Source organism: Sapajus apella, unplaced genomic scaffold, assembly GCF_009761245.1.
Source record: "Sapajus apella isolate SASKATOON/1434 unplaced genomic scaffold, GSC_monkey_1.0 scaffold49, whole genome shotgun sequence".
In the NCBI taxonomy this organism is placed as follows: domain Eukaryota; kingdom Metazoa; phylum Chordata; class Mammalia; order Primates; family Cebidae; genus Sapajus; species Sapajus apella.
This window is the reverse complement of record NW_022436989.1, coordinates 15737736-15765596: the sequence shown is the minus strand read 5'-3', so window position 1 is coordinate 15765596 and position 27861 is coordinate 15737736. Positions and strand designations below refer to the sequence as shown.

Below are 27861 nucleotides of genomic sequence, written 5' to 3'. Positions count from 1 at the left end.
TTTCAAAAAAAATCAGTAAATTCAGGAGCTGGTTTTTCAAAAAGATCAACAAAATAGACCACTAGCCAAATTAATAAAGAAAGAAGAGAGAAGAATCAAATAGATGCAATAAAAAATGATAAAGGGGATATCATCACTGATTCTACAGAAATACAAACCACCATCAGATTACTACAAAGAACTCCATCCACACAAACCAGTAAACCTGGAAGAAATGGATAAATTCCTGGACACTTGCACCCTCTCAAGCCTAAACCAAGAAGAAGTTGAAACCCTCAACAGACCAATAACAAGGGCCGAAGTTGAGGCAGCAATTAATAGACTACCAACCAAAAAAAAGCCCAGGTCCAGATTGGTTGACAGCTGAATTCTACCAGACATACGAAGAGGGTGAAACTATTCCAAAGAATACAAAAGGAGGGAATCCTTCCCAAATCATTTTATGAGACCAACATTATCCTGATGCCAAAACCTGGCAGAAACTCAACAAAATAGAAAACTTCAGTCCAATATCCATGATGAACATAGATGCAAAAATCTTCAATAAAATACTGGCAAACCGATTGCAACAGCACATCAAAAAGCTTATCCATCACGATCAAGTAGGATTCATCCTGGGGATGCAAGCCTCGTTCAACATATGCAAGTCTATAAATGTAATCCACCACATAAACAGAACCAAAGACAAAAACCACATTATCTCAATAGATGCAGAGAAGGCCTTCAACAAAATTCAACAGCCCTTCATGCTGAAAACTCTAAATAAACTAGCTATTGACGGAACGCAGCTCAAAATAAAAGCTATTTACGACAAACCCACAGCCAATATCATATTGAATGGGCAAAAACTGGAAGCATTCCCTTTGAAATCTGGCACTACACAAGGATGCCCTCTCTCTCCGCTCCTATTCAATGTAGTATTGGAAGTTCTAGCCAGAGCAATCAGGCAATAAAAAGAAATAAAGTGTCTTCAGTTAGGAAAGGAGGAAGTCAAATTGTCTCTATTTGCAGACAACATGATTGTATATTCAGAAGACCCCATCGTCTCAGCCCAAAATCTCTTTAAATTGATAAGCCACTTCAGGAAAGTCTCAGGATACAAAATCAATGCGCAGAAATCACAAGCATTCCTATACACCAATAACAGACTTAAAGAGAGCCAAATCAAGAATGAACTGCCATTCACAATTACTACAAAGAAAATAAAATACCTAGGAATACAACTAACAAAGGATGTAAAGGGCCTCTTCAAGGAGAACTACAAACCACTGCTCAAGGAAACAAGAGAGGACACAAACAGATGGAAAAACATTCCATGCTCATGGTTAGGAAGAATCAATATTGTGAAAATGGCCATACTGCCCAAAGTAATTTACAGATTCAATGCTATCCCCATCAAGCTACCTATGACCTTCTTCACAAAACCACCTTAAACTTCATATGGAAGCAAAAGAGAGCCCACATAGCCAAGACAATTCTAAACAAAAAGAACAAAACTTGAGGCATCATGCTACCCTGTCTTCAAACTATACTACAAGGCTACAGTAATCAAATCAGCATGGTACTGGTACCAAAACAGAGATATAGACCAACGGAACAGAACAGAGGCCTCAGAGACAATGCCACACATTTACAACCATCTGATCTTTGACAAACCTGACAAAAACAAGCAATGTGGAAAGGATTCCCTGTTTAATAAATGGTTTTGGGAAAACTGGCTAGCCATGTGCAGAAAACAGAAACTGGACCCCTTCCTGACACCTTACACTAAAATTAACTCCAGATGGATTAAAGACTTAAACATAAGGCCTAATACCATAAAAACCCTAGAAGAAAACCTAGGCAAAACCATTCAGGACATAGGCATAGGCAAGGACTTCATGACTAAAACACCAAAAGCATTGGCAACAAAAGCCAAAATAGACAAACGGGATCTAATTAAACTCCAGAGCTGTACATCAAATGAATCATTACAGTGAACCAGCAACCAACAGAATGGGAAAAAAAATTTGCAATCTACCTATCTGACAAAGGGCTAATATCCAGAATTTACAAAGAACCGAAACAGATTTACAAGAAAACAAAAAACCCATTCAAAAGTAGGCGAAGGACATGAACAGACACTTTTCAAAAGAAGACATTTATGAGGCCAACAAACATATGAAAAAATGCTCATCACTGGTCATTAGAGAAATGCAAATCAAAACTACATTGAGATACCATCTCACACCAGTTAGAATGGTGATTGTTAAAAAATCTGGAGACAACGGTTGCTGGAGAGGATGTGGAGAAATAGGAACACTTTTGCACTGTTTGTGAAAGTGTTAATTAGTTCAACCATTGTGGAAGATAGTGTGGTGATTCCTCAAGGACCTAGAAATAGAAATTCCATTTGATCCAGCAATCCCATTACTGGGTATATATCCAAAGGATTATAAATAATTCTATTAGAAAGACACAAGCACATGTATGTTCACTACAGCATTGTTTACAATAGCAAAGACTTGGAACCAACTCAAATGCCCATCGATGATAGACTGGACAAGGAAAATGTGGCACATATACACCATGGAATACTATACAGTCATAAAAAACAATAAGTTTTTGTCCTTTATAGGGACATGGATGAATCTGGAAACCATCATTCTCAGCAAACTGACACAAGAACAGAAAAACAAACACTGCATGTTCTCACTCACAGGCAAGTGCTGAACAATGAGAACACATGGACACAGGGAGAGGGGCATCACACACTGGGGTCTGTTGTGGGGGAATAGGGGAGGGACAGCGGGGGGTAGGGAGGTTGGGGAGGGATAATGGAGAAATGCCAGGTATAGGTGACAGGGGGTTGGAGGCAGCAAACCATATTGCCATGTATGTACCTATGCAACAATCCTGCATGTTTTGCACACGTACCCCTGAATCTAAAGAGCAATTATATATATATACACACACATACACACACAAATACAAAAATTAGTGTTGTGGCAGGGACCTGTAATCCCAGCTACTCGGGAGGCTGAAGCAGGAGAATAGCTTAAACCCAGGCGGTGGAGGTTGCAGTGAGCTGAGATCACACCACTGCATGACAGAGTGAGACTCCATCTCCAAAAAAAAAAAAATTGTTTTGCTTTTGTAGACTAGATATGCATATGCATATCCTTACTGGAAATTCTAAGGTGGAAAGGACAAAAACTTCCTGCTGTCCCATTGTCCAAAAGCTCTGAGATTATACTTTTTCCAAAGCTCACAGGACTTTTTTTTTTTTTTTTTTAAGATGGAGTCTCACTCTGTCCCTCAGGCTGGAGTGCAGTGGCACGATCTTGGCTCACTGTAACCTCTGACTCCCGGGTTCAAGTGATTCGCCTTCCTGCCTCAGCCTCCCAAGCAGCTGGGATTACAGGCATGCGCCACCATGCCTGGCTAATTTTTGTATTTTTGGTAGAGATGGGGTTTCACCATGTTCGTCAGGCTGGTCTCGAACTCCTGACCTTGGGATCCACCCACCTCAGCCTCCTAAAGTGGCTTACAGGAATTTAAAAGAATTATGCCAAAGTGAAACAGGTGATGTACCTTCCTGCAAAATTAGCACCTGGCTGGGACCCTTTGCCTGGGTGCGTGCAGTGTCTTAGCTCTTTTTATGTTGTGTTTTAACTTTTTTATCCTAGTAATGTATTAATTGTGAACCAATGGTTGCCTTTTATTCTTTGTCTCATTTTTTTTTGTCCTTCAGGCTACTGTGGACTTTTTAGCAATTTGTTGTTCACTGAATGAAGTGAAACTCTTCATATGACGATTATAAATTAAAGTAACTAAGGAGTGGAAATTAGAAAAAGATGCAATGTGTAGATTAGGTCTAGCTTTTTTTCTAGTATCCCATTAGAATGCTAGAAGTTAAATGATTACATATTTTATCATCACATATTTTTGGAAATGAAGAGTAGAATCTTAAATGATTCTTGACTGTAGTACAGAAGCAAGGTACTTACTGTTTGCTTTGTTCAGTACTGGTGCTAAATTTACCAAGATTTACCATCTTGTTTACTGAACACTAGGTGGTGCTCTCGGAAAGCTAAACTTCTAGGAAAAACTGCAGGCTAAGCCAAGCCAAAGTGGATAAAAGAAAATTGCCAACAACTGGAATACTAATTACCAGTTGATTCATAATAGGAAAGAACAGGTTATGATCTCAAGCTCTGTGAGGGGACACAGGAGGCCAAGAATATGTGCTTGTTCAAACAAAGACTGATCTACACAACACTTTAATCTCCCTAAAACCTGTTTTCAAGCATTTCACTTTTCACGTAACATAGGAGTCTTCTGCAAGAAAGCAACCAGTACCCAGATAGGGCAAAACAAGATCATGTTCAACAGGATATCCTCTAGACAAGGCAAGACCTGTACTTTGGACTGTTTCTTATAGTACTCTAAACTATGTCTTTGCCTCTACCTGAGAGGTCTGAAAGAGCAAACAGGAAGCTTTTGGATTCTTGGTGTTAAGTGAATGGTAGGGCTGGGTGTTTCTCATGTTCCACGGTTATATGCCTTCACAAAAAAACACCTTAATGAACACTGACTCTTCTCTGTACTTCTAAAGAATCAATGTTATAGGTGTATTTTCAAGGTAGAATACTCGAGATCCAAATCATTTCCAGGTTGTAATCATTCCTTGTAAGCTGAATATATGAAAATCTAGATTTGCATGAAAGAAGCTGGGAGGGTATTTTTTAAAAACAAAAGATTTCTGGCCGGGCGCGGTGGCTCACGCCTGTAATCCCAGCACTGGGAGGCCGAGGTGGGCGGATCACAAGGTCAAGAGATCAAGACCATCCTGGCCAACATGGTGAAACTGCATCTCTACTAAAAATACAAAAATTAGCTGGGCGTGGTGGCGCGCACCTGTACTCCCAGCTACTGGGTAGGCTGAGGCGGAAGAATCGCTGAACCCAGGAGGCAGAGGTTGCAGTGAGCCGAGATCGTGCCACTGCACTCCAGCCTGGCGACAGAGCAAGAGACCCCGTCTCAAAAAAAAAAAAAAAAAAAAAAATTCTTATAGGATTCATATATGTTTGTACACTTTTAAAATAATTAAATAGGTAACTCAGCTGGGCACGGTGGCTCACTCCTGTAATCCCAGGTCTTTGAAAGGCCAAGGTGGGTGGGTCACTTGAAGCCAGGAGTGTGAGACCAGAGAGGGAAACACGGCAGAAACCCATCTCTGCTAAAAATACAAAAATTAGCCAGGCATGGTGATATGCACCTGTAATCCCAGGTACTCAGGTAGTTGAGGGACAAAAATTGTTTGAACCCAGAAGGCAGAGGTTGCAGTGAGCCAAGATTGCGCCACTGCATTCCAGCCTGGGCGACAGAGTGAGACTCCATCTCAAAAAAAAAGTGTGTGTGTGTGTGTATAAAATTTGCGTATACATACCTCCACACGTCTAAGTGTCATCATTTTTATATGGACCCACATATGCTTGTTTAGTTTTCTTAACACCAAATACCCAAACAGCCACCTTCATCGGATCCACGCAAAGGCTGGAGTCCAGCTTCTCCATATGACAGGAGTCATCTGTACTGGGTTTGTAGATCGTTCGGTCTCACTGATGTACAGGTTTTCATTGTCCAACTACACCACAAGGCAGTGTGTGTGTCCTATTTTCTAATCCTTCATAACTCTTCTGTTCTCAGCTGCTTCCCTAGCTTTTTTTCAATGCTCTTCATTATATTTTCAGTTGGTCACCTTGTGGCTTGAGATAATTCATCTTTTTCCATTTCTTTGCTGAGTTACATCAAATTTTCTCAGCTTCCTCAGTGTTTCTTTCCCCCCTTTTGGTCCATTTTTGAGATTTTGAATTTCTAATTTCACGTTAATTTTTATTTCTGCAAAGGCCTATTTAATTCGGATATTGGTAGTTTTCTCCTGCCTGTGGTTGAGAATTTTCATCAGCTGTAATTCTTTTTTTTTTCCCTCCTGGTAGTTTTTATGGATGTTATCTTCTTTTTTTTTTTTTGAGATGGAGTTTCACTCTTGTTGCCCAGGCTGGAGTGCAATGACTCAATCTCAGATCACCGCAACCTCTGCCTCCCGGGTTCAAGCGATTCTCCTGCCTCAGTCTCCTGAGTAGCTGGGATCACAGGCATGGGGTAGCACGCCCCAGCTAATTTTGTATTTTTAGTAGAGACAAGGTTTCTCCATGTTGGTTAGGCTGATCTTAGGCTGATCTTAAACTCCCGACCTCAGGTGATCTGCCTGCTTTGGCTCCCCAAAGTGCTGGAATTACAGGGGTGAACCACTGCGCCCAGCCTTTTCTGCTCATTTTAAAAGGTCTTATTTTCCTTGTCTTGTAAAATCAGTTGGTTCTCTGTAGGCAGACGCAAGAAGTTTGTGTGGCCAAGTTCATTGATTCAAGAATGTTCCATTGATAAGTTAAATGCTACCAGTTAAGTGCTGGCATTCTAGGTGCAAGCCACCACACCTGGCCTGTTTTTTCCTGTGTGTTGCCACTCTAGGCCCTTGCTGCCCTGTCTCTTTACCCTCTAGTTTCCACCTGACTCTTGGCCCTCATGTGGGTTCCGATGCTGGCTCTAGTGTCATATGGGATTTTCTCTGCCTTCACCTAAGTTTTTTGGCCAAGCGTGGTGGCTCAATCCTGTAATCTTACCACTTTGGGAGACCAAGGCAGAAGGATCATATAAGCCCAGGAGTTCAAGACCAGCCTGAGCAACGCAGGGAAACCTCGTCTATAAAAAATGAAAAAAACAGCCAAGAATGGTGGCATGTGCCTGTAGTCCCACCTACTGGGAAGGCTGAGGTAGGAGGACCGCTAGAACCTGGGAATTCAAGGCTGCAGGAGCCCTGATCGTGCACCTGCACTCCAGCCTAGGTGACAGAGCAAGACCCTGTCTCAAAAAAAAAAAAGGAGTTGACTTTTATTCTGTCTCATAGGTATGCTGCAGGCACAGATTATGGGTGACTCCTGTCTTTTGTCTTTATGATTTTCAGAAGACTTATGATAAGAGATTTAGATTCAGGAAGCAGCCAATATTCCTTGCAAAACCAGAAGCTCAAGTACCTTCCTTTTAAATGTAAACACCCAAGCAAAGAGTACCAGACATTTAAGGAAAATTTCTAGCATGAAAGACAAAAATTAAAACAGAAAAAATGTTAAATACTGTATCAATTAAAAGAGATTGTTACATATATATATATATATATATTTAAATTCGAGAAAAAAGAGCTCCCCAAAATTAGAAACCTGATAGCAGACATGAAATACCCAACAGAAGAATATCCCCAAAGTAAAGACCAAGATACACAGTAGAGAAGAAAATAATAGGTTCAAGCCAGTAGAGGTACTGCCTGGACAAAGGAGTGCCAGAGAGAACAGAGAATAGATGGAGAAAATTTTTTAAATGTCCCAAAATGATGGGGTGTGATTTTATAGTCTGCATTCCTAGCACAGTGGTTGACAACTGTGCTAGGCACGCATTAAAGCACACTATAAAACTATGGAGCCCTGGGGATAAGAATATTCTATGAGCTTCCACAAAGAAAAAACAGATTACACAGAAAGAATCAGAGATAAGAATGGTTTCAGATTTCTCAGTATCCACACACTGGAACCTAGAACCAGTGAGACAATGCTTTTCAAAATTCTGGAACACGACTTCCAAAGTTAACAATGAAATGTGATGGTAAAGACACTGACCTCAGAAAATATATCATCCATTCATTTCTACAAGAAGCATGAGAGAGCATGCTCCATCCAGTAAACCAAGGAAGATGAAGATGTGGCATCCAGCAAACAGGAGATCCGACACGAAGAGTGGTGAAGGAAATCTTTAGGACACCTTTAGGTGAAAGGAGACCCAAGAAAGACCAGGCAGTAAGGGCAACCAGTCCAGATCTGTGCAGTTTAGAAGCCACGGAAGAAACGAAAAATCAAGACATTAAGGGAAAAAGTAAGTTGTTGGAGAAAAGTAAAGTCAACATGATTTACTGTCTGTCTCAGCTTTGACTAGCACAGCCGTAACAGGAACACGAACCTAATCTCAGTTACAGCATAATAACAGAAGGAAGACCAGGGGAAGTACATGTCCGCTTGCGTATGTGTGGTAAGGATGGTGGAGGAAACTTGAAGAGAGATCTGCTATGAAGGGAAGAAGTTAGGAGAAAATGCCTAACACACAAAAAATCAAAAGGCAGCAATGCAATCATATTATTTAAACTAATGGGTGGGGAGATAGCCAAAGAATCACTTAAAACAGTTTAAACTTGTTTTCTCAGGGGAAGAATGTGAAGGACTACTATTTTTCTTTTTTAAAAATAATTAAGAATTTTTAAAGGCAATACTTTTTTTTTTTTTTTTTTTGAGAAAGAGTCTTTCTCTGTTGCCGAGGTTGGAGTGCAGTGGTGCGATCTTGACTCACCGCAACCTCTGCCTCCCAGATTCAAGTGATTCTCCTGCCTCAGCTTCCCGAGTAGCTGGGACTACAGGTGCGTGCCACCACACTCAACTGATTTTTGTATTTTTGGTAGAGACAAGGTTTCACCATGTTGGCCAGGCTGGTCTCAAACTCTTGCCTCAAATGATCCGCCCACCTTGGCCTCCCAAAGTGCTGGGACTATAGGCTGAGCCACTGCAACCAGCTGGGACTGTTTTTCTTAATGACCACAGAACAAGTTGATTTAGCCACTGGAACAAAATTCAACAAGAATGCCCACATTCAATTCCTGGCTCTCTACTACACAAGCTTTGTGACTGTGAGCAAGCCACTTCTCTGATCCTATTTTAATTATAAATGGCGACAAAATTTGCTTTGCCTACACTTTGCATGTACTAGGGAAAAAAAGTGTGAAAGTATTTTGTAGAAGACATTTGGAATAAAATAATTTTGGCAGAAAACATCTTAATCTCAATGAAGTAAATAACTTTTTGACCCCAATGACATCTTGTTCAGAGCAAAAATTATCAGTAATTTTTGACAATTGTTTAGTAATTATCCAATAAAAAAGATCTTTAGCTACTTACAGCTGTTTAGGCTCTCCCTATCTTGTAAAGTGGCTTACATTTATGTGTTCTACTTAGAAAACTATTTCCAGCTCATGAGGCCATGCCCTTCATACATCTCACTGATGGTACATACTTGAGTATCGTCATAATTCAGATAAAATTCAAACGAAAAACAGAATCTGGGGTATGAATTCATGACCTGAGAAGTCTAAACAATTATCTTTGAAGCAATGGAGACTAGATAGAAATGTCTTAATATTTATAAACTAATTGAAAAAAATCCAATGTGCAATTATGTTATTAGATATGACATAAATATGTATAATTGCAGTGAATACCCAAACACAGCTCTCTTTCCTGGATCACATGCACTTTGGGAAAATAATCCGACAAAGTGCCTTGCACCAGTGACTTAATTTAAATCTAAGCTATAAAGTAAGACCTGTCATTAATGAGAAAAACAACACTCGGCTGGGCGCAGTGGCTCACGCCTGTAATCCCAGCACTGTGGAAAGCCGAAGCGGGTGGATCACGAGGTCAAGAGATCAAGACCATCCTGGCCAACATGGTGAAACCCCGTCTCTGCTAAAAAAATACAAAAATTAGTTGGGCATGGTGGTGCGTACCTGCAGTCCCAGCTACTTGGGAGGCTGAGGCAGGAGAATTGCTTGAACTCGGGAGGTGAAGGTTGCAGTGAGCTGAGATTGTGCCACTGCACTCCAGCCTGGTTCCTGGTGACAAAGCAAGACTGTCTCCAAAAAAAAAAAGAAAAAAAAGAAAAATAACACTCTTGCTTCCAAATGATTCACATTTACAATGGATAAAACCGTTAACTATTCAAAGCTCATTAACCTAGTTTTCCCTGCAATTACGCTACCATATTGTTAAAGGAGAGGGGAATAATCCTTGTTGAAGGCCTACTTTGTTCCATGCACTGTAAGGTACTTTGCACACTGTATTTCATTTAGGTCTCATACAACTGTTTAAGATATAAGATATTGCGCTTTCTGCATATAGGCTCATGAGGTCACACAATTAAGTGGTCAAGCCAACACTAAACAGATTTATTAATTCTGTCAGACCACTTTTTCTTACCCCACCTAGACTTCATCTCAAACTCATTTGCCCTTTCCTTCAATCCACCCAGCTCTATTTCAGTGCAATTCCCAAATTTTAAGGAAGGCTGGAAAATAAAACATGGTAAAATTTTCTTAAAATAACAGATATATGAACATGTATATTGATCCACCTTAATAAGAGCTCTCATATTTTAGCATATGACCACACAAATTAAACTTTCTTGCATATACACAATGGTACGTCTATGACAATTAGAGATAAACGCCTAACCCCACTTCCTTCTGCAGCAGAGGGGTGATGCAGATCTGTCAACAGCTATGGATATTAAAATAATTTTTAAAATCCTATTAAAAGGGCAAGGATTCAAATGCTGAGAATCCAAACAGAGCTCATGGATCCCACAGACAGTCCAATGACCCCAGGGATGTTTCTAAAATTGTTCAACTCCTATGTTTACTGTTCTCTTTCCCTCATTATCATTTACAAAAATCACACCAAATGTTCTGGACTAAGCCAGAAAAGCTTTAACTGATGAAAGGGACCATTCAGAAAGCCAATAATGTATGATAAAGAATTAAAAAACAAAAAAGACAGCTGGAAATAACAACCATAATGTTTTCAAGAACATTTATACATCTTTTTAATTAGATTAGCTTTACAAGCAACTTGAGAGCTCTTTCATAATGAAACACTTGCTTTTCAAATTACATGACTTTATAGTCTATCTGTATATGAATCCTGAAAATCTTTGCCTACTATTGATAAACGTTTGTGTTTTACAGCTGGTTAATGTATTGAATAAAAACAGCATTATGAAGCTTTATCTTTAACCAGGATTAAACACATATAGGCCACAAATAGTTTTAAATTTTGTCTGAAATAGTGTTCTGCTTGGTGACAAGTTAACAGTCCCACTAACATGAAACAAATGGATATTAAGGAAATGGCCGTCCTGATTTCTTGATCTCTTCACAATGATTTCCAAGAGAGTATATAAACTTTTCCAAAAAATATACAATTTAAGACCTGTCTGGCAAGCACAACCCACAGAGAGCAGAATCTGATACTTTTTACAACCGTAGGGGTACACATTTGAATGACAACAGGGGATCCCAAATTAAAAGGCTGTGGCTGTACACCTTGACAATGAAACAAACCTCCAGTCAACATAAAACAATTTCTACTAACCCTAAAAAAGATAGTGCTTTTGAATTGTGGCCTAATGCCGCGCATGGTACTATAGACCAGATGGCAAAGACAACTTGCGCTCCCAGGTTGGGCTGGCAGAGGCACTTACTGTAGAGATGTGATGTTATCATCTGGAGAGGGGGGAGGAAGTAGAACAAAACTGAATATGGGCAAGGAAAAACAACAAGAAACTATCACTTTCTCCTGCAAATTCTCCTAAGTGAGATCACTATACTGAACATTTAATCCCACCCTAAGTCCACACTGTCAGCTTCACTACACAATTTTCTTTTCATTTTTTACATGAATAGTAATGGCAATCTTTTAATAAAAATTACTGAGCTTCCCATAGAAAAGGTCTCTAATCGAATACAAACTATACAGATGTTTAAAATGTCTTAAGTTGAAATATACAGAAAATTTCTGTATACTCACATTTTGGCAAAGATGATCTAGGACAGTGATAGAAAACCTAAGTGGGCAAGGTCTTACACCCATAATTCATGCAAAATATGGATCCCAACCTTTGAGTTTTGCTAAAAAGCTTAAGAAAGTGAAGTCTAAGACATCCGTCCCAATTCATTCTTTAAGTAACAGAAGTATGGGAGGCCTTGTGTGATTTTGTAATATTCCTTCTTTGTTTACAAAGCAAGAAAACACATGAAACAAAAATAAAATTATCTGATTTTGCACTTGCTTTGTTTTTCTAAGCTAAACATCTTTCAATACAGGTAAGAAGGCTGGCATCACATCTGGGAAATGCCTCAACAGGTATCTGACGAGTGGCTGCACATTAAGTTGGTAACAACACACTTCGGTTTCAATGAGTACATAATCTCCCCTTTGATGCTCTTCAACGGAGACAAGGTTCTTGTCTGCAGATCGGATAGATCACAGTAACAGGAAGAAAACATAACAGCAAATTTGGAAGTACAATCAACTTAAGAAGAAGCAAAAGGAAAAGACTTAGAAATGGGACATTACTGTCTATATCTAGAAGACACATATACCTGAAAGCTTAAGAAAGCCCTTATCTTAGGAACTTGAAGCTAAGGATAATCTCAAGTTCACTGAGTGCCAGTCATTTTAGTTTTTAAAAAATTTAATTTAAACCCCAGCGTAGACAATGTGATGAAACCCCATCTCTACTAAAAATATAAAAATTAGCCAGGCATGGTGGTGTGTGCCTGTAGTCCCAGCTAGTTGGAAGGCTGAGGCAGGAGGATCACTTGAACCTGCGAGGCGGAGATTGCAGTGAGCTGAGAATGCACCACTGCACTCCAGCCTGGGTAACAGAGCAAGGCTTTGTCTCAAAAAAAAAAAAAAAAAAAAAAAAAGTTAAACTCTTCTTATTGTGTCTTATTAATTGTAAAACATTAACTAAAAGTTACTGATAGTAAATGGGGACTGTTTTACAATTAGGTTTCATTAATAGCAATGTCAAAAAAAAGCAGCAATCTTTTTAAGAGTTCAAATTAGTGTAAGAAAGGACTACAAAACAATCTGATTTTTCAGTTATAATTAAAGTGCTCCTTTTCTTAAGTAAAATAAAATTAATCATCAGTCACTGGCAACAATCATTATTAAGAGGTCTTTTAGGGCAAAATTTAATAGTATGAAGAGGTTTACAAAAATAGATTGATGTTATTTTGAGGAATAATACCACTGTAATTTTTTCTCAATTCAGTTTTGATAAATTGTACCTAATCATAGAAAAAATTATCCCAAATTCAAACTTGATATAAAAAAGGGAGAGATGAAATGAACTCAGCTGGATAACAGATCTGGCAAAATATAAGAATGAAAAAAATTCTACACAGGGCACTTATTTCATACCCAGATGTAAAAACCATTTTGAATTGATAGCTTTTCTTCTTCCTGTAAGCAATCACAGATTCGAAGTTGATCATGCAGTACAAAGTCACAGCAGTCAAAATCTTCTGTTTGATGCAACACAAAAAGTTGTTTGTTTCCTTATTAAAATGTGAACTGGTTGTCTATTTTTCCTTTATCCCATTTATTTGTATTCACAAGTTAACAAATAGTGTCAACAATTATTGTAGGTGAAGTGGGGTATTGCTGGATCAAAGGCTCTATAAGACGTCTTTACCAACTGAATCTGAAGGTTTATTGAGTTCAACCCTCACACCTTTTTCACCTGCAAGGTAAAAAAAAAATTAAAATAAAAAATTCATTCATTCACTAAGCACCAGAGAGCTTCTGTTACTGCTTTCCACTGAATTCCTAATAGTACGGATAATATTTCAACTTTGCAAACATCATCTGAAAACTATCGCACTGGGACTTCCAAACACTTCCCTCAGCAACTATTGTGATGAGTGCACTACTTTCAAATAGTAAACCTTCAAGGGTAAAACCATCCTCTACACAGAGATAATGATTTTGTCTTTTTAATTTAAAAGCCATTTGAGTTTCTTTAACAGAGTATTCAGTGTCTCTGAAAGCATAACACTTAGCTTCTGCCACAAATAACGGCTTTAAAAATACATAGAAAAACGCATGAATATTCCATTTTTATGTAAGATTGAAGTGGGAAGAGCAATGGCTCTGGAAAATACAGCTAATCAGTAATGTGAATACTCAGTGGATTTCTGGAGATAGAAAGTAGTTAAAGAAAAGAAGGTAAGTGGTCCATCAGATGGGAAACAGACCCCCTGCTATTGGAGAGGCAGTCCATAAGTGGAGGAGAAAGGGAACTGGCATAACTGAAGAATCTTTAGGTTCAGTTCAAGAGTGCTAACCTATGTACACCGTTAGCAGATATGTAATCTACATGTCTGTGTCATTAACTGATTTTGGTATTTCAATTAATCTTCTTAGTATTAATTTTCTTCATGTCTACATTCAACATGGAAGACCTAGAGTACCATTTAGAGCATATACATTTGAAAAGGAAAGGGTATTAATTTAAGGAGCAAATGAGAGGAAACCAGATGGCCATTACCTAGAGTTTATAGGAGCCTGTGACTAAAAAGAATAATCACGGAAAACTCAGTTTGTATTTGAATAATTTACTCAGACTTCTTTGCCTCAAATTTTCTGCATTTTTTTTTTAATAATTCTTTTGGTTAAAGATAACAATGAAGATGACTTAAAGTCTTTTAAAAAAAAATAAGGCAAGTAAGAAATCTGATAAAAAACAAAAAGTAAGTATTCATGGTGTTAACAAAGACTATGCTTGAGTTTCCTGAAAGCATCATCTGATCACAGGGTATTTCTGTACCAATATATCCTGGCCCCAAATGACGTTTACCTGTTAGATATTTTACTTTAGCTCGTGCTCTCTCATCTGCATCAAAATACCAAACAGTTATTGCGTACCTAAAAGAAAATTTAGAATAGAGTAAGAATGATCACACTGCGGGTAAAAAGTGGTATTTTGCTGCAATGGTATCTTAAAACTTGTAATGCCAAAATTATGCCTAAACTGGAATGATATCAAAGGATAAATTTAACAGCTTCCTTATACAGTAACCTCAGTGGTAAATGGTATAGCTGAGAACCAGGAAAGCCTAAAATTGCTGTCTGAAGTTGATGAGTTTTTATGACTTTCTTAACACTTATTTTACCCACTCAACTATACTTTTTGCAAGGCAACTGCAGATCAGAAACAGACAATAGGCCGGGCACAATGGCTGATGCCTGTAATCCCATCACTTTGGGAGGCCAATGCAGGCGCATCATGAGGTCAGGAGTTCAAGACCAGCCTGGCCAATATGGTGAAACCCTATCTCTGCTTAAAAAAAAAAAAAAAATTAGCCAGGCGTGGTGGTGCACACCAGTAGACCCAGCTAGTCGGTAGGCTGAGGTAGAAGTATTGCTTGAACCCAGATGAGGCGGAGGTTGCAGTGAGCTGAGATCGCGCCACTGCACTCCAGCTGTGGCAACAGAGCAAGACTCTACCTCAGGAAAAAAAAAAAAAAGGAAAGAGGCAATAAAAGGGTAAAAGAATGATTGTTTAAGAAAAAGCACATTATCAATAGCATAAGTACTAAAAGAAGAAAAGAGAGCCAGATAAAAGGACTCAAGGCATTGCAGGCAAAGATTCAACAGTCTCTGAGGACATCACTATATTATAGCAAAGAGTAATGATGGATGTTTACAATTATGACTTTGACAGAGTTAAATTACACTAAGAATTCTTAAGGATTTGTATCAAAGCAATTACACTGTGTTTTGTGTTTCAACTTTGTCTAAACTTCATTTTTCTGAAAATCTGACTTATTTAGAATATCTCATGCCAAAAAGTGAGGCATTAAATATTGGTTTATTAAATACTACAAAAGACATAGTTATACCTTCTGATACAAATAATAGGAAAATGTACAAATGCTATAGGAAGTGAAAGCATGTTACAAATCACTAGTTCCTGAGCAGAACACAGCAATTAGTTCAAACATATTGTGGATTCTGGCCAGTGGTCACAGAGGAAAAAGCAACACTGATCAAATATAGAGCCAGTAAATATGACAGAATGAAAAATCATTTAACATATTTTGAAGTAAAGAGTCAAGTGTAGATCAGGGTCAGAGTCTGGGAGTATGGACAACTGGGGAGCCTGACGTGTACAGACCCTCTGCTGGTACATCAGAGCTGAGATCTAAAGCGGCCTCCTGACTTCCAGACTCTGCTCTTTCCAGAGCTCCACTACCTTTCTTATCATGTGGCCTCTTCTACTTTCGGGTGGCCTTGGAAATAGGAAAGGTACTCAGATACATAATTTTATGTATCTTTTGCCCATGCCCTAAACTTTTAGTTGCTTAGCAACCAGAATTCTAATATCTGGATCAACTCCCCTCTATAGCCCCAAGTCCTTAACAGAAAGCAACTTACCTTATGTCATTCTAACTTTCCAGCCTCATCACCCATTCTAGGTAAGAACAGAAAAGGATTCTACTTCAAGAATCCTTTTCCTCACATGATTTTCTGCAGCTTAACTTGAAGAACCATGCCTATTCCCCCAGTGCTTTACTAACACAACTGAACTCCTTGCCTCTCCTCACCTAGGCCAGCTGAGCTTCTCCCTTCAGTGTGCACTTGCCCATCTCTCCAATGTGGCACCACCTTCCCTCCTCTCAACTCCTGTAGCACTTAGCCTCCAGGCCATCTGGCATTTATTTACTACTCCCAAATGCCTACTATTTCATCTAGAAAGGACAGAACTAAACCACACTCAAGACTTCATAAAAAGGAAGGTCTATGAGGCAGTTTCTGGCTCAGAAAATCTTCACAGAAGCAGCAGGGGCAGAGATGGCACTGGGATGCCGCTGGGAGGAGACATGGGATTGAAAAGGGCTATGATGTGACAGTTTTTCTTTGATTTCCATTCAGGACTTATGATCTCTGGCTACAACCTGCTTAGCTTGATACTCACTACATGAATTAGGATGCAGGCAACACAGTTCAGAGAAAAAGAAGAAAAAGGCACAGCTGATAATCAAGTTGTTAGAGACTCTCATCATTACTGAACCCAACTCTCTACCCAGCGCATCTAAGCCTGTGCCTCTTCTCACCGCCCCACCGTTGCCTATGTCAGATACACAGCAACTTAATGCCAGGAGCTCACTATCAGAATGTTCCAAGACCTTTCCATAATAAAAAATAAGTATTTAAAAAATTATACTATTTTTCTACAAATATTTACTTTCATGACAATGTCTACAATATCTTGTTTTGACAGCCATAGCATAGGATAAATGTTTTTTTAAAAAAGCATTTAAAATAAAGCACTAAACATAATAGGTTACAAATACCTTGTAGAAAAAGTATAATGAAACAGACGCTCATTATTTGTAAGGCTAACAGGATCATTTTTCTAACATTAACTCCCACACGTGGTAACCTGCTCTCTACTTTTCTTTCTTTGTTTTTCTCTTCACTTCTACTCTCTGGTTACCTCTGATTTTTCTACTCTGTATCATGATATTCCTTTGTTGTCCCTCTCTTTTCTCCCTCACCATCTTTTAAAAAAGCTACCCTTTTCCTTCTTGACCTTTCTCTCTTCCAACTAAAATACTCTTAAAAAATCAAAGAATAGACAGTAGTTAAGAGATGCACAAAGCAAGGAGAGAGTGCTAGAAAGATGGGAGGACCTGCCGGGCGCGGTGGCTCACTTGAGGTCAGGAGTTCAATACCAGCCTGGCCAACATGGTGAAACCCTGTATCTACTAAAAATACAAAAATTAGCTGGACATGGTGGTCTGTGCCTGTAATCCCAGCTACGTGGGAGGCTGAGGCAGGACAATCACTTGAACTCTGGGGGCGGAGGTTGCAGTGAGCTGAGATCACACCACTGCACTCCAGCCTGGCGACAGAGTGAGACTCTGTCTATTAAGAAGGTAGGAAGGAAGGAAGGAAGGAAGGAAGGAAGGAAGGAAGGAAGGGAGGGAGGGAGGGAGGGGGGGAGGAAAGAACGGAGGGAGGGAGGGAGGGAGGGAAGGAGGGAGGACCTGTGCTTCCCTTTCTTCAGAGTGGCTGTGCAAAGAAACACACATTTAGTACTAACTGTTAATAAGTCTTATATAATTATTTGAATTCAGATGACTGTGCAACATAAATCTTATACAATTATTTAAATTAAAATGACAGTGAAAACTACCTGGCATGAAAATACTCATTAGAAGGCTTTCAGTTTGCCCTACAGATTCCCTCCTGTCCTACCATACTCTAAACCAATTTTTTTCTGAAAAGGAATACTACCTTGTAGCATATGCTGGTTGTACTTCATGAGGGTTGCGACGGTCAGACCAGAAAAACAGCAGTCTATCAAATTTGGGTTCAATGTCAGCAAACTGGGCTTTGCCTTCTGGAAAAATTCGAAGTATACCTCCACTTACCTAGGAAAAGAGCCAAATATGTAAGTAGGAATAACCAAAAATGCTACAAGATTTAATTTGGGGGCAAAAAAAAAAAAAAGATAATTTCAGTCTTAATTGGATTATTCACAAATACACTTCAATTAATAAGGTATGAAGATGAGCTGCAATTTTAAAAGTATGTGCACTGATGCAAGGAAAAATTTACTTATTTTGAGAATTTTCATTTATTTATTTATGTATTAAGATGGAGTCTCGCTGTCGCTCAGGCTGGAGTGCAATGGCACAATCTCAGCTCACTGCAACCTCCGCCTCCTGGCTTCAAGCAATTCCCCTGTCTCAGCCTTCAGAGTAGCTGTGATCACAGGCGCACGCCACCATGCCCGGCTAATTTTTACATTTTTAGTAGAGATGGGTTTCACCATGTTGGCCAGGTTGGTCTTGAACTCTTGACCTCAGGTGATCTGCCCACCTCAGCCTCCCAAAGTGCTGGGATTACAGGTGTGAGCTACGATGCCCAGCCCTTTTAGGGATTTTTATAAAAACATGATGAAACACATGAATGTTATCTGAATTTAAAAGTCTTAAAATGATGCTTGAAAGTTTTGAAAAGTACTAAACATTTATGCTAATGATTTGTTTAACTCATTCTTAAAATAGATACATTTCAAGAAATTTTGACAAATTATTAGAATTAGATTTCAAATAGCTTACCATACTTTAAAGTTCAACAAACAATAGGATAGTGAGAAATACCTTTTATTTAAATAATTCAATATATCAGTTAGAAAGTGTCATCATTTATTATGACCATCATTATCATCAGCATGCGAATTCATGAGAACCTGTGGCTCTCCCTTTCCAGACTGGGCTTGATGCACAGATGTCTACCTGCTTGTAAAACTTGAATCTGGATTATTATTATTTACCTGAACACCACTAGGCATCAAATCACACTGGGAACTGTGGTCAGCTCTGGGTGCAGAGTAGAGAATAATGCAGACAGACTTGGTCCTTGTGGTGTTTACGATCTGGGAGTAGGCAAAACCCAACCAACCAAATAGAGCTCCTTACTCCTGAGTAACATTCCTAAGCAGGTAGACACTTGAAAGAAACTCTAACACCTGGTCAGGACAGTAAGGAGTTTGAGCCCAAACCTAGAATCTACAGTTAAATAAAAGGTTTATCAGGATCACCCTCAGGTAGGTTAAATTCTAGCTACTCTGATGTCCTTGCCAATTTTCCTCAGCTCCCAGTTGTTCAGAGTGATTCCTCAGGCAATTATGCAAACATCTAAAGAAACTCCAGACTGACTGAGGACATGTCTTCTTTCCTTTTCCTTTTTTCCTGCTCCTTTCCCTTTGACTGAAGTCACTGAGAGTACCACAGGTGACCTGCTGAAAATGTTTTAAGAGAAACATTGCTACTTGACACTTCCACTCTTCCTCTGGGAAACTTTCTCTGACCTCTGAATTAGGTGGCCCTCCTGTGCGCTCTCATAGCAATCTGTCTTGACACTTGGCATAACCATCTGTAACTGTCAATCTTTCTGATTTGTATCCTCCAATAGAACCTAAGCTCTGCCAAGGCTAATTCCATTTCGGCTACATCCCTAGCATCCAGAACTTATGGCACAATAAATACTAAGTGCAATCTTGCAATGAAAATTTTCTATTCTATAAATAAAAACACTAGGGACTTTTCTCTGCCTATATCCTAATTTAAAACCTATATATTAACAACCATAAGTCTTATAAAAATTATAAGACCAGCCTAGAAAAAGCCTAACGAAACCTAGAAGTTAGAAGTTGATGAAACATAGTTCTAGCTTTCTAGCTCTTCGCAAAATCTGCCAAAAAGTCAACTTTTGTTTTAACTAAAGTTACAGCAATCTGTTTTTTGTATTTGAGCCTTGGGCTCAAATATGAAATTTATTTCTCTGCTTCAAACTTTGAAAGCTGCAACAGAAAAACCATGCTTGTTGACATAATGCCTCAATATATACTTAGCAGTAAAGTTAGCTCCATTTTGAATTTGGACTAGGACAGAGAAAATGCTTTTTTTATATATATTTTTTGAGATGGAGTCTCGCTCTGTTGCCAGGCTGGAATGCAGTGATGCAATCTCAGCCCACTGCAACCTCCACCTCCTGGATTCAAGCGATTCTCCTGCCTCAGCCTCCCAAGTAGCTGGGATTACAGGCACGCACCACTACATCCAGCTTATTTTTGTATTTTTAGTAGAGATAGAGTTTCACCATGTTGGTCAGGATGGTCTCAATCTCTTGACCTCATGATCCACCTGCCTTGGCCTCCCAAAGTGCTGGGATTACAGGCATGAGCCACCACACCCAGTCAAGAAAATTCTTTAAATCTGTGTGTTTTAGAAAGATTACTGGAGCACTGTGAGAATATCCTAAACGTATAACACTTTTTAGGGTAGGATTAGGTTTTTGCACATTTAAGACTCAGGCAGTTTCCATTTGTGTGTTCTGGGGGAGGTGGAGAGAGAGGTGTTTTAAAGGTTATTTGGTTAAAAAAAAAAAGAAAAGAAAAGAAAAAGTAACTCTGGTTACACAGGTATATTCACTTTGTGAAAATCCACTGAACTGTACAAGCCACTTATCCATTTGAATGTTATACTTAAGATTTTAAAAAATCAACCATAGTCTATACAGTCTCTAGTGTAGTAACATATGACATACTTTTAAAAATCATTTAAATTTAATGAGACAGGCTAATATTAAGGAAATATATGTTTAAAACAAGAGAGATTAAATATATTGTACATTCTAATTGGTTTTACAGGGCTTGTCAGTACTGATAAACTTCTGGTTTTTTAATAATCAGGGAAAGATGAAATCCTGCCTCCAATATTCAATTCAACAACTCAATGCCATATAATATTTTTACAAAAATGCAAAGAATAACATAGCAAATAATCTTTAACAATTACCTACAGGTAATCTCCCCCAAAAGCCATTATCAAACAACTGTTCTCAGAAGTGTTTTTCTAAAAACTATTAAAAGGAAAATATTTTAATAAAGGTCACCTTTCTAAAAAGTTAGATTTTAGATAAATTGTTTAATATCTGAAAATAAATGAAATCTACTTTTTAAGATATATCAGTACTTTTTTATATGGTTTTATTGAGGTATAACTGATATACAAAAATGCATATATTTAACATTTACAATTTGATGAGTGTGGACATATATGTACACACCCGTGATACCATCCATCACAACCAAGGTAATAAACATATCCATCACCTTTCAAAGTTCTGTTTCCCTTAACCTCATGTGTGTGTGTTTAGAACACTGAACATGGAATCTACCCTCTCAAAATTGTAAGTGCACAACACTACCTTGTTAACTACAGGTTTAATTATGTTATATAACATAGATTAGTATTTGTTTCATTTTACAAAAATCCACTCCTAATACCCAAGACTAAAAACAAATTTAAGAGGAAAATTTTTAACTGTGTCTCTGACAGTCTCACCTATAAGAAGTATGAAACTTAATGCTTTTGAGAAAAAGACACCTGTAAGAAAAAAGTCAATGCTCAATTACGTTGCATACCTTGGCATCCCAGTCTTTATTTAGATAATATATACATGTCACACATCTTCCGTCTCCATTTGGATTATCAACATGACGTACATAACCCGTTCCATTGCCCGGATAACAAGCAACCATGGCCTGTAATAATAATGATGATGATTTTTAAAGTCCATGTATAAATAAAAAGAGAACAGCTAAAAAATCAGATTTCTTTGATTTTTGGCTACTGATTTACACTTAAATTCTTCTAATAAAAATAATATTCTGTAGATAAGAAAGGTAAGGCTATTCTACATTAATATTTATAGAGAACACAGGATAGGTCAGTGAACAATCCAAGGACTGGTGAATTCTGCTTCACAGTGATAACTCCAAAGGTCAGAAAAATGTCATGGTTCTACTTTCACAATCTTTATACATATAGATAATCAAGATCAAGTGAGTTTTTGTTCTGCTACATGGGAGATTTCTCTCCTCCTTGAGCTCACTTCAGAACACCTATTTTACCACCTGACAGGTGAACCAACCCAGTCAAACACCCCATCTGACGCTGTCTCTGAATGGTACCAAATTATTATTATTATTTTTTGAGACAGGTCTGGCTCTGTTGCCCAGATTGTAGTGCAGTGGTGGAATCATGGCTCATTGCAGCCTCAGGTTCCTGGGCTCAAATGATTCTCCCACCTCAGCCTCCCAAGTAGCTAAGACTATAAGCGCATGTCACCAGGCTGGTTAATTTTTGTATTTTTTGTAGAGATGGTGTCTTACTATGTTGTAATAGGGATAATTTAAAAAGTCAACTCAACTCCAAACATTAACTCATTTAATGTCAGTGATTTTTTGTTTAAAAAAGGACTAAACAAGTTAGCTTATGTTTACCCTCTTTGAATCAGAAAATTATTTGCTCAGATTGTAACAAGATATGGTTCAGAAGATTGACAGATGTTCAGCATGAAGGTAGAAAAGAGGCCCCAAAATAAAAAGCACAAAATATCCTCCATATTATAGGTATACATGATAATCAACTGAAATTGGTTAAGAGTATTTATTATTATTATTATTATTTTTTTTTTTTTTTTGAGACGGAGTTTTACTCTTGTTACCCAGGCTGGAGTGCAATGGCGCGATCTCGGCTCACCGCAACCTCCGCCTCCCGGGTTCAGGCAATTCTCCTGCCTCTCCTGAGTAGCTGGGACTACAGACACGCGCCACCATGCCCAGCTAATTTTTTGTAGTTTTAGTAGAGACGGGGTTTCACCATGTTGACCAGGATGGTCTCGATCTCTTGACCTTGTGATCCACCCGCCTCAGCCTCCCAAAGTGCTGGGATTACAGGCTTGAGCCACCGCGCCCGGCAAGAGTATTTTTTAAAAAATTCTCAGGAATTATGAAGAAAACAGACAAAGATGTTCAAGGTTATGAGCTATTCTTGTTTCCGATTGCTTGTTTGTTTTGATGGCGTCTTGCCCTGTCACCCAGGCTGGGATGCAGTGGTGCAATCTCAGTTCACTGCAATCTCCGTCTCCCAGGTTCAAGCAATTCTCCTGCTTCGGCCTCCCAAGTGGCTGGGATTACAGATGCATGCCACCATGCCTGGCTAATTTTTGGATTTTTAGTAGACATGGGGTTTCACCATGTTGGTCAGGCTGGTCTTGAACTCCTAACCTCAAGTGATCCGCCCATCTCAGCCTCCCAAAGTGCTGGGATTACAAGCATGAGCCACCAGGCCTGGTTGATTATGAGCTATCCTTGAAGTTCTTTATTTCCTCATGTATTAAAGTCAATGAATTAGTATAAAGTTGTCAAACAGTAACTGAATTGTTCTACTATCATACTAAAGATAAATGTTAATTTTTAAAATTCACTTGCCGGCCAGATGTGGTGGCTCATGCCTGTAATCCCAGCACTTTGGGAGGCTGAGGCGTGTGGATTGCCTGAGCTGAGCTTAAGAGTTCGCAACCAGCCTGGGCAACATGGTGGAAACCTCAACTCTACTAAAATACAAAAACATTAGCCAGCCATGGAGATGTGCGCGTGCAGTCCCAGCTACTCAGGAGGCTGAGGCAGGAGAATTGCTTGAACCCAGAAGGCGGAGGTTGCAGTGAGCTGAGACTGCACCGCTGCACTCCAGCCTTGGTGACAGAGCAAGACTTTGTCTCCAAAAAAAAGAAAACACTAAAATTCACTTCCCATCCTTAAGAAACTAAGACACTAAAATTCACTTTCCATCCCTAAGAAATTAAGAGGCATCTTAAACCTAAATCCTTATTTTAAAATCCTGTTTTCCTAGACACTTTGAATTTACTGCTGTTTATGAGAAGCAGAATTTTTGGTGAACATTATATATGTCTCTATTTTTCCTGACTCCAAACAGACTTAACAAGTTCCTTCTTTCAGCACTGGAGGTTGGTAATAACCAGGAGTATGGCATGGGCTTAGTGGGTTTAAGTGCTCAATAAATGATAAGCCCAAATAATTTCCTTGTCACTAGTTGCTACAAGTTTACCTTGAATAGCAACTGTTAAGAGGATACTAATTTAACAATGCAATTAATCCATTTGTGGTTAACAGAGATAATTATGATGACTTACACAATATATTATTATTCATGGGAAAGAAGAGGGAAACTTGAACTCTGCATCTCAAAAAAGTTAGTTTGGGCCTTTCCAACTATCTGGTAACTTCAGCATCTCTTGTGCAAAGAAGGAAGGGGAAATGTTTGTCATTCACTCACCCCATCCCATCCCATATATCCATTTAACAAATACCTCTTGAGCATCTACTATATATATGAAAGGCACTGGGGCTAAAATGATGAACAAAAGAGATAAGGTCCCTTGCATTCATTTATAGTAGTCCCCCTTTATAAGTTTTGCTTTCTGTGGTTTCAGTTCCCTGTGGTCAACTTAGTCCAAAAAAATAAAATGGAAAATTCCAGAAATAAACAATTCATAAATGCCACACCATTCTTAGTGCAATGAAATATCTTGCAGTCCTGCCCCGTTTTGCCTGAGATGAAACATCCCTTTGTCCAGCGTATCCACACTGTAGATGCTATCTGCCCATTAGTCACTTAGTAGACTTCTAGAGTAATCGTCGTGGTACTTGTATTCAAGGAAACCTTATTTTACTTAGTAATAGCCCCAAAGTGCAAGAGGAGTGATGCTGGCATATTGTTATAATTGTTCTATTTTATTGTTGATCTCTTACTTTATAAATTAGGCTTTATTATAGGTATGTATGTAAAAGAAAAAACGTATGTAGGATTTGGTGCTATCTACACTTTCAGGCATCCACTTTGGTCTTGGAAGGTACTGCTCTCAGATAAGGGCGGACTACTGTACTATGAAATCTGGTCTAATAGCATAAATTGCCAGTAAACAGATATATAATGTAATGTTAGGTAGTGAAAAGTTTTATTTTCTTAAGATATTAAAAAAGTTAAGTATATAGAGAACAATGACATGATATTCTTGAACAGTGGTTGACATTTGGGTTTAGACTTAAATGAAGGGAGTGGCAAGTTGGGCAACTCTCTGAAGCGACAGCATATGTGGCAGAGGCAAAATGAGTGCTCAAGGGCTAACAAGGCAGGAAACAGCAGCAGGCCAGTGTGGCTGGAACACAGAGAACGTGGGCCAACATAATCAGAGAGGAACCAGGTAACCTAGGGCTGCAGGGCCTGGTAAGCCACAGGAAGGCCTTTGGATATTGTGCTAAGAGGCGACAGCCAATAGAGAATGTATCCGACTCATGTTTTAAGAATATCAGTTTCAAGTCTGCATGAATAAAAAGAAAAACACAACAACCTCAATATCGCTCACCACCTAACATTTATTGGACACTTACTGTTTGCCATGTCCTACTCTAAGTAATTTATGCGTAATAAGTCGTCTGACACAACCATGTGAGGTAAAAAGTATCATTGTTTTCATCTTCATTTCACTGTTAAGAAAACTGAGGCTTACAAAGGCTAATGAGTATTCTCAAAGTCACATGACAGGGAATCTGGTTCCAGAGTCCATGGAATTAACCACTGTACTAGATTGCAGGAAGGAAAGAGTGAAAAGAGAAGACTAAGTTAGCTACTGCAGTTTCCAGGCAAGAAACCAAAGAGGCTGAACCCAGAGTAGCAAAATGGGGTATATTCTGAAGGCAGAAAACCAGCATGATTTGCTAATGGGTGGAGAGTAAGGAGAGTGAAGAGACTTTGGGGTTTTCAGCCTATGTGAATAAATGAATGGAGTCACTGTACATGAAAATGGAAACACTAGGTGAAAGAGCAGTTTTAACAGCATGTATGGGTAGGAGAGGAGTTTCTCGGTAGTTGTCAAAATGAGCCAGACATCCCAGAATAGAACAAAACTGACGGCACCAGGATTGTGCCCCAACATGGGATCTGTTTGTATTAGTCACTTCTAAACTGCTTTCCTTAGAGTGCTAGGGCCCTAGGGTTCCATGGAGGATATATAGGGGTGGGGACTAATGGGCAATGAAGTGATAGAGAAGAGGCCGAACAAGCAGGTTTGATCCCAACCTTCAACTAGAGGCAGTGCTTAGCTGTTTCCTATATAGTAGTTGAATTCCAAGTGAGGCTTCTTTGAAAAAATAAAAGGTGCAGTAAAACATTTAAAAGTTTTAAATGTTACGTTTTGAAGAAAACTTTTAATAAGTTTAATGTAATTGTGTTAAGTTACACAATCCCCAGTATAGCTCAGTTATCATCATCTAAATGTATTATTCAAAAATTGCTATTACCACTGTAGTCTTTTTTTTTTTTTTTTTTTTTTTTAATTAAGAGACCTGCAGAGCTACTGAAAATTAAACCACTGTAGTCTTATCTGGCATTCCCTAGGTCCCCTGCGCTCTGCTCTGGTGACAGGAATACTGAAAAATGAGGAGAAAGGAAGAAGGGAGAGGGGATGAGTGCTCCACAGGGCCTGCATGAATCTGCCAATTTAATTAACTTGCCAATACTAGCCTCAGGAAAGGCAGCAGTTCACGATTATAACTGTAAAAAGGATAACAAGTAAAACACTAGCATAACCCTGTAAACTAGAAAGCCTGAAAAAGAAACAATCCAATCCACTACTATATAATTCTGAGGTAAATTCCTAATTTGTCACCTTGTAGAGATACCAACTTTAAATGTTTCAACTTCTCATTGAGAGAAAGATACTTATACATGAACAAAACAACACTATTTTTTCTTTTCTGATATGAAAATATACATAATTGAGGATGTCCTTTTTTATGTTTTCAAAGACAAGGTCTCACTATCCTGCCCAGGCTGGTCTTCAACTCCTAGGCTCAAGCAATCTGTCTGCCTCAGCCTCCCAAAGTGCTAGGACTACAAGCATGAGCCACTGTGCCTGGGTGACTGAGAATGTTAAGATAGGAAACAGAATAAATTTGTTTTTCACTCTGAGAATAAAAGGAAGGAAGAGGTCTGCAATGCTTCTGAGGAATCTAAGAGACATTTATTTCTAGCATTACTAGACTTCAATATGAAGCTCAACTAGGAAACTTATTTTTCCTTTTTGAACTGAATTACTTTAAAACGGAGATACAAAGCTCACAAAACTTTGATGGGTTACAGAACTATTTTTACCCTGAATGAAGGGAAAAGGTTTACTATCTGAAAATTTGCCCTATTAAAATATATTATCAAAGCACTATGCTTTGACATAGCACTATGCCTTTTGTAGAGGTTGATAGCTAACATTTACTAATCACTTGTCATAGGCCAGGCATGGATTACCTCGGTCATTCTTTACAGCAAACCTTAGGTAAGTACAATTTCTCCTCCCCCCATTTTAGAGACCAGAAAACTAAACTAGAGTGAAAAGAAAAAACTTGCTGAAGGTCAGAGACTCTATCTGGCAGAGGCAGGATATGAACTGAGGCAGTCTAGAAAGAAAAACAACTTTCTATTCTTCAATTCCTTGCTCCAGTAAGGCATGTATATAGTCTGCCCAAGAGTTCAGATGAAACTGGTAATGCAGACTCCTAAGTGGCCCACCACCTGCTGCAGTGGCACATGCTTATCATGCCTAATGCCAAGTCTCTCGTGTCAAGATGTACAGTAAGTCCTCACTTAACAGCCTAGATAGGTTCTCAGAAACTTTAAGTGAAACAATGTGTAACAAAACCAAGTTTACCATAGGCTGATTA

The 27861-nt window shown here is 38.7% G+C and overlaps 1 protein-coding gene across 4 annotated transcripts in view; it reads right to left on the bottom strand.

Moving 5' to 3' along the window:
- Positions 1-10707: 10707 nt before the first annotated feature.
- Positions 10708-27861, bottom strand: part of EGLN1 (egl-9 family hypoxia inducible factor 1) — a 55168-nt gene continuing 38014 nt past the window's right edge. Inside the window, exons 2-5 of one of the 4 annotated variants that reach the window (XM_032242442.1) lie at positions 21706-21825; positions 18006-18142; positions 14560-14627; positions 10708-13443 (exon numbers count right to left, since the gene is read on the bottom strand). In XM_032242442.1, coding sequence (XP_032098333.1) covers positions 13379-13443; positions 14560-14627; positions 18006-18142; positions 21706-21825 — 390 coding nt within the window. In that variant the 3' untranslated portion in view covers positions 10708-13378. The remainder of the gene's footprint in view (positions 13444-14559; positions 14628-18005; positions 18143-21705; positions 21826-27861) is intronic. The other 3 variants (XM_032242445.1, XM_032242443.1, XM_032242444.1) reach the window with 3 other exon arrangements.